Source organism: Coturnix japonica, chromosome 4, assembly GCF_054131305.1.
Source record: "Coturnix japonica strain WE chromosome 4, WE-NBRP24, whole genome shotgun sequence".
NCBI lineage: Eukaryota > Metazoa > Chordata > Aves > Galliformes > Phasianidae > Coturnix > Coturnix japonica.
In genome coordinates, this window is record NC_140666.1 from 23,854,112 (window position 1) to 23,859,971 (window position 5,860).

Here is a 5,860-nt window from a genome sequence, read left to right on the forward strand (position 1 = left end):
ATGATATTTCACATATATTTTACATTACTGTTTTAGAGGAGCATAAAAATGTAAACATTCCTTGGCTTTTTCCTCCTTTTCATTTGAAACTCTACTCACAGTCTGTGCAGGATTTTTCCCACCAGATACCTTCAGTGACTGAAGATTTGGGCTTAAGACAAACCATTTCAAAACTGTAGTAAAAAGAAATCTAGAAAACTATCGTAGCCTATCGGTACTTTTGCATTCACTTGTTTTATTTAGCATTGCCACAGAACAAAATAATTTGTACATTCAGTCACATTAAAAACGAGGAATTACAAAGCAGTCCACATTTAACCTAAGTGCATTCCCTTGGAGTAACACAGTTCCTTTTGTTTCACTTGTATGTCTTCATATGCCAAAGACCGTCATTTAAATAATGGATATTTTCAATACCAATCCCTTTGTTGACCTTCTCACTGATGAAGAACAAAAGCACAGAAGTATTAGGTTAATTTTGGAGCAGTATAAAACACCACATTGAAAGTACAAACTGCGCTTGTAAATGACTCATCATTCTAGGGCAGAAAAGTTTAAATCCCCTGGGAATCAAGAAGGAAAATACCTGTGTTAATTCCACTAACGCATTGAGTATCATAATACAAAGTGATCTAAATACTATTGCTTCTTAATTTTCTGTTTTAGACAGTATCACAGAAAACAGCGCGCATAGAGCACTGCCATTTCCCTTTCCAGTTCATGTTACTTCCCGCAGGAATACAATATTCAAGTGAATTTGAAGTAAGGATTAGGAACGCACAGGCTTTCAATGACCACAGCAAATCTCTGAAGATGTGGGATGGGACAAAGGTAGTTACATATTCCTTCTCTCAACCTTTTCTTAATGGCCTCAAGTTGTGCCAGGGTAAGTTTAGGTTGGATGTTAGGAAACACTTCTTTACAGAAAGGGTAGTCAATACTGGAATAGGCTCCCCAGGAAGGTGATTGAATAACCATCCCTGGATGTGTTTAAGAGCCATTTGGATGTGGTGCCCAGGGATATGATTTAGCAGAGTTCAGCAGAATCTCTGATAAAGTATTATCAGAGCGTAAGAAATACTGACATTCAGAGACACCACCAAAGTTGTTTGTCTTCTATATCTATATTCACATAAAGTAACTATTTTGACTCCGTTTCGTGAATAAATAACTAGGAAAGATATTCCTTGCCTCCTTCTTCCCAGCTTAATGTTAATCAAAAAAGCTTAAATAAACGCTATACATAAAAGAAACACATTGCAACAGTGATTCAATAACCTTGACAGTAGAGCTTAAATTACAAACTAAAGAAGAAATTATGATATGGGACAAGTTATATTTCATTTTTTTACAACACTTACATGTCATCAGCTGACATCTTCATGACTCCCACACATAATGCATGTTGTTTTCCTTCTGCCATTATTGCCTCAAAATTACCGCTAAGGAAAACAGGTTGGTTTTTTAAATGTTATTTCCAAACAGTAAAAGCAGTAACAAGTAACTTAAGGAAATCACTTTATAAAAAAGCATCAAACTTCCTAGTAGAACTTTTGTCCTTCCAGTAATTGCAGAGCACTAACTCTTGAAGACAGGCAAAATGAACAGCTGAATCAGTGCACAGAATGCGAAGCACATATTTATGAACTTCAAATAGCAATTACAAAGCAACCTCCCAACACAACTCTCCATATGTTCCTCCCCATCTAATACTGGTGCTGCAGCTACACATGGCACCATTTTACATCACACTGTACAGAAGAACTGAGACATATCTGAAGAAATCTAGAAGATAATGGAACGAGACATCCTTCTCAAAGCTCAGCAGCATGTAATACTACACATGCATCTTCTCCAATCGCATCTGAATAGCAACAACACCTGTAGAGGTTGGCAGTGATACTGAATTTGCTCACAGCTCCTTTCTCAGTAACGCATTCATTCCCTAAGAAATGAACTGTGCTCTTCTATAACTGAAGGAGATAATTGTTTTAAGGAAGCAGGGGAAAAAATTATGTTGTACCTCACCTCTTTCAGCAACCCTGCCTAACACCGGAGGAGCTTCTCTTACCCATTACATTAACAGAAGAGCTTCCCATCTAACCAAGCACAGTAGGAATATTTAATTCTGGGGGGGCTTTGAAACATCACAACAGGAAAAAAGGATTAAGAACAACATGAATCTTTCCAAATAACATTTAAAGCTTTGCAAATCTTTTCAGGTTACTAGTTATTCCATGAAATAATATTCAACACCAAAGTAATTAAGTTCGTAACCAGCTGAGAACATACACATACAAATTCAACTCAGCAAGAAGTAATTCATAATTAAAGAAGGATACAACAACAGTATCAACGGCAGCGGGGTAAAGTTTTGCTCCAGGAGACGTCAGGCCAGGACACATTATATTAGCTCCACTTAGTACAAATTTAATGGCTCCTTTATCAACCTGCTGATGTGGTAGAATAAATGGATCTAAGAGGGGAAAGATACAGCATTACAATTAATACATTAAGATAACAATATGAATAATTCATTACCATACCAGGGCAATTAGATGTATAATGTGCTGCATGGGCAAGAAGGTTGAGAAATTATTAGCAGCACTCATGCTGGGCAACACTGTCCTGAAAAAACACAGGTACTGTTTTTCCTGATTAAATCTTTGTTCTGAGAGCTAAAGGCTGGGGATCTCAGAACCAAACAGAAGGCCTATCCTTCCTGCATGTACACACAGCCCTTATAAAAGCAATAAAAAACTAAAACAAGCTTCAGCCAAATAAAACAATCACTGAAGTGCCTGCATCCTAAGGGATGTTAAATGCCTCAAAAGGAAAACAAACAAACAAAAAACCCCATAACCATACATATAACTACTTCCATTACAAATAAACACTTCAGAAGTAATGGGACAAAATAGGCAAAGGCAGACAAAATTCATGAAGGTCAGTTCTCACAAGCATTCTCCAGGTTTGTGCAACATCAAGTATTTCAAACATGGTTTTTAAATACAGATCAACGTTTTATGGACAGCCAAAGCCATCCAAAGCAGTAACAGAATGGAGGAGAATAGCAAGAGTAGAGATAAAGTAATGCTAAAGATTATATTTTAAGAAGTAAAAGCTGGAAGCTAGAAGGAAGCTAGAAGGAAGCTAGAAGGAAGCTAGAAGGAAGCTAGAAGGAAGCTAGAAGGAAGCTAGAAGGAAGCTAGAAGGAAGCTAGAAGGAAGCTAGAAGGAAGCTAGAAGGAAGCTAGAAGGAAGCTAGAAGGAAGCACAAGAATTCTGCAACGTAATACCTAAAAATCAAAAGTCGGATTACTTAATATAGAAAATTACATTTATTTTGGAGATAACAAGCCACCTAGATACCTAAAGCAGCAATGTAAATACAGACGGAAATATATAATACATCTTTAAGATCTGTACAGTGCACTATATAAATATCAATAGGTTTTTTTAACTCAGTTTTACAGAGGTCTTTTTATTGACACACTCACCCCTCTGCTCCCACAACCACCGTCCTTAGAGAACTTACATTTGTGAAGTAACCTTAGCGTCGGGTAAAAAATCCCTTCTCTTTGTCTGAAGAACAGCAATTCTCCATTCACAGTGAGGATTTCTATATGTTCATGACTGCAAAATAAAATCAATGTAACCTTAACAACTACTTAGCTCTTTCGTAAATTAAAGGCCACACATATTCTGATCTACGTTGGCAACTGAGGATAATTAAGGCAGTCAATTATCAGGAACATATAAAACTAAAAATACCAGATGCTTTCTTGGCCTCATGCACTATTCCCTCTCCTGTTCCGCAGACAGACAGACAGCTGATCACAAAAGCCAGCAAAAATATCCTATCCTCTAATAAAATAAAACAGTTTGATCTTCTGAAGCCATAAAGCTGAATGCTTCCCTTCAACAACAAGCCAGTCCCAAGAGAGTCACCATACAGGTCCAGATATTTACCAGCAGGCATTCCCATTTTCCTCCAGCACCCTACAAGCATGTTTTCAACAGCATCATGAGCACACACAGGCAATTCTATCCACAAGAATGAATACATCCTTTTAAAGCCCCTAGGCTGTTCTCCTATAGAAAGTCAGCATATACATGAAGCAAACCAAGCATGTTGGAAACAGAGGTGAGGTTAAACAAAAAGAAACTCACCATCTTACTATTTTGACGGGGTCTTTCTTTGGCATGATTTGGTTTAGCCATGGTTCGATAACAGGAAATTGGTCTATCAGCTGGTTCTTAATACCTTTAATAACTGAAGTCTTCAGCTGGATACAGTTCGATACGTTCTCCTTTTCATCAAATCTGCCGAGCAAAAACATTTCAGAAACACTGAATTAGCTGCCCAAACGACGTAACGTTCACAGATATTAACAACATAATGTGCCCAACTTTGAGATACAAGCTTACAAGAGCCGTGACGCCGGCCCCGGCCCTATTGCTGAGGAGGACGGAGCGCCGAGCCCGGCCGAGCGCACTCACAGGGCCCATAGCGGCCTCCTACAATCAGCCCAACCAACCCCACTCACTTTTTGAACATCCTGGGGCGGTGGGAGCCGGGACAGCGAGATCCTGTGCCGGGCGTGGACCGGCGGGCGCGGGGCGGGCTGCCGGGACTCCGCGCTCCCTCACACGAGGTCCCGGCCCTCCCCCTCCAGCGCCAGCCGGAAACGCCGCGCGCTTTACGGCATGTCGCGCCGCTGTATGACAACGGAACTGCTGAGGCTGGGAGGAGTGGGCCTGGAGAGCAGATCGGCTGAGAAAGACATGGTGGTCCTGATAGATGAGAAACTTAACGTGAGCCAGCAGTGCGCACTGGCAGCACGGAAAGCAAATGGGATCCTGGGCTCCATCAGGAGAGGGGTGGTCAGCAGGGATAGGGAGGTGATTGTCCCTCTACTCTGCTCTTGTGAGGCCCCATCTGTTGTACTGTGTCCAGGTGTGGAGCCCTCAGTACAAAAACGATATGGAGATTTTGGAAAGGGTCCAGAGGAGGGACAGGAAGATGATCAGGGGGCTGGAGCACCTCCCCTATGAGGACAGGCTGAGGGAGTTGGGTTTGTTCAGCCTGGAGAAGGTTGCGGGGTGACCTCATTGCAGCCTTTCAATACCTGAAGGGAACTTACTCCCAGGATGGGAGTAAACTCTTCGAAAAGGCTGATAATAGCAGGACTAGGGGAAATGGTTTTAAGTTAAAAGAGGGAAGATTTAGGTTGGATGTTAGGGGGAAGTTCTTCACTAGGAGAGTGGTTAGGCCCTGGAACAGGCTGCCCAGGGAGGTTGTGGATGCCCCGTCCTTGGAGGTGTTCAAGGCCAGGTTGGACGGGGCCCTGGACAACCTGATCTAGTAAATGTGTATGTTTGGTGGCCCTGCCAGGCAGGGGGGTTGGAACTACATGATCCTTGAGGTCCCTTCCAACCTGGGTCATTCTGTGATTCTGTGAATGGAATGTGCCGCGTCTCTGTGCATGTGCACGGATGGCAAAGCGGGATGTGGCTGTCTCTCAGTACAGCCGAGGAAGGGCCGTGCTCATCCATAGGGCGGTGTGATGCTGTGATGGAACGTGCTGACACCGCGCTCTGCTCCCAAAGGCTTCAGAGTCACCGGCATGAAAGATCAGGCCACCATTCAAGCACCTTTTCTATATCAAATCAACCGCGATACATGAACAACTCATTAAAACGCGACGCTTCCAAACGACAGCATCCACACAACGTTCAGCCAAGCTTCCACACGTGGCACAGTCTATTTAAGCGCTGCGATACAGCCGGTTCAGGACTCAAACACCGAACAAACCCCTCACGAACCACGCACGGCATTGCGCCCACACCGCGCATGC

At 42.3% G+C, this 5,860-nt stretch overlaps 1 protein-coding gene across 2 annotated transcripts; it reads right to left on the reverse strand.

Moving 5' to 3' along the window:
* Nucleotides 1-215: 215 nt before the first annotated feature.
* Nucleotides 216-4,682, reverse strand: MCTS1 (MCTS1 re-initiation and release factor). Of its 2 annotated transcripts, XM_015860825.3 has the most exons (6): nucleotides 4,550-4,682; nucleotides 4,173-4,325; nucleotides 3,538-3,635; nucleotides 2,343-2,476; nucleotides 1,362-1,429; nucleotides 216-440 (listed from the first exon to the last, which is right to left on the reverse strand). In XM_015860825.3, the coding sequence occupies exons 1-6, from the start codon at nucleotides 4,558-4,560 to the stop codon at nucleotides 359-361; spliced, it is 546 nt and encodes a 181-aa protein (XP_015716311.1). In that variant the 5' UTR covers nucleotides 4,561-4,682; the 3' UTR covers nucleotides 216-358. The 2 variants fall into 2 exon arrangements, 1 of the variants encoding a protein (XP_015716311.1); XR_014945708.1 differs by lacking the exon at nucleotides 2,343-2,476 and having other exon boundaries at nucleotides 1,362-1,442.
* Nucleotides 4,683-5,860: the final 1,178 nt, after the last annotated feature.

Excerpts from the sequence above, each read along its gene's own strand:
- MCTS1 (XM_015860825.3), bottom strand. Across the intron at positions 2,477-3,537 it reads GCTAAGGTTACTTCACAAAT|ATCCATTTATTCTACCACAT; the intron begins GTAAGTTCTCTA and ends TTCCCCTCTTAG. Across the intron at positions 1,430-2,342 it reads CTGCCGTTGATACTGTTGTT|GCAATAATGGCAGAAGGAAA; the intron begins GTATCCTTCTTT and ends GGTAATTTTGAG.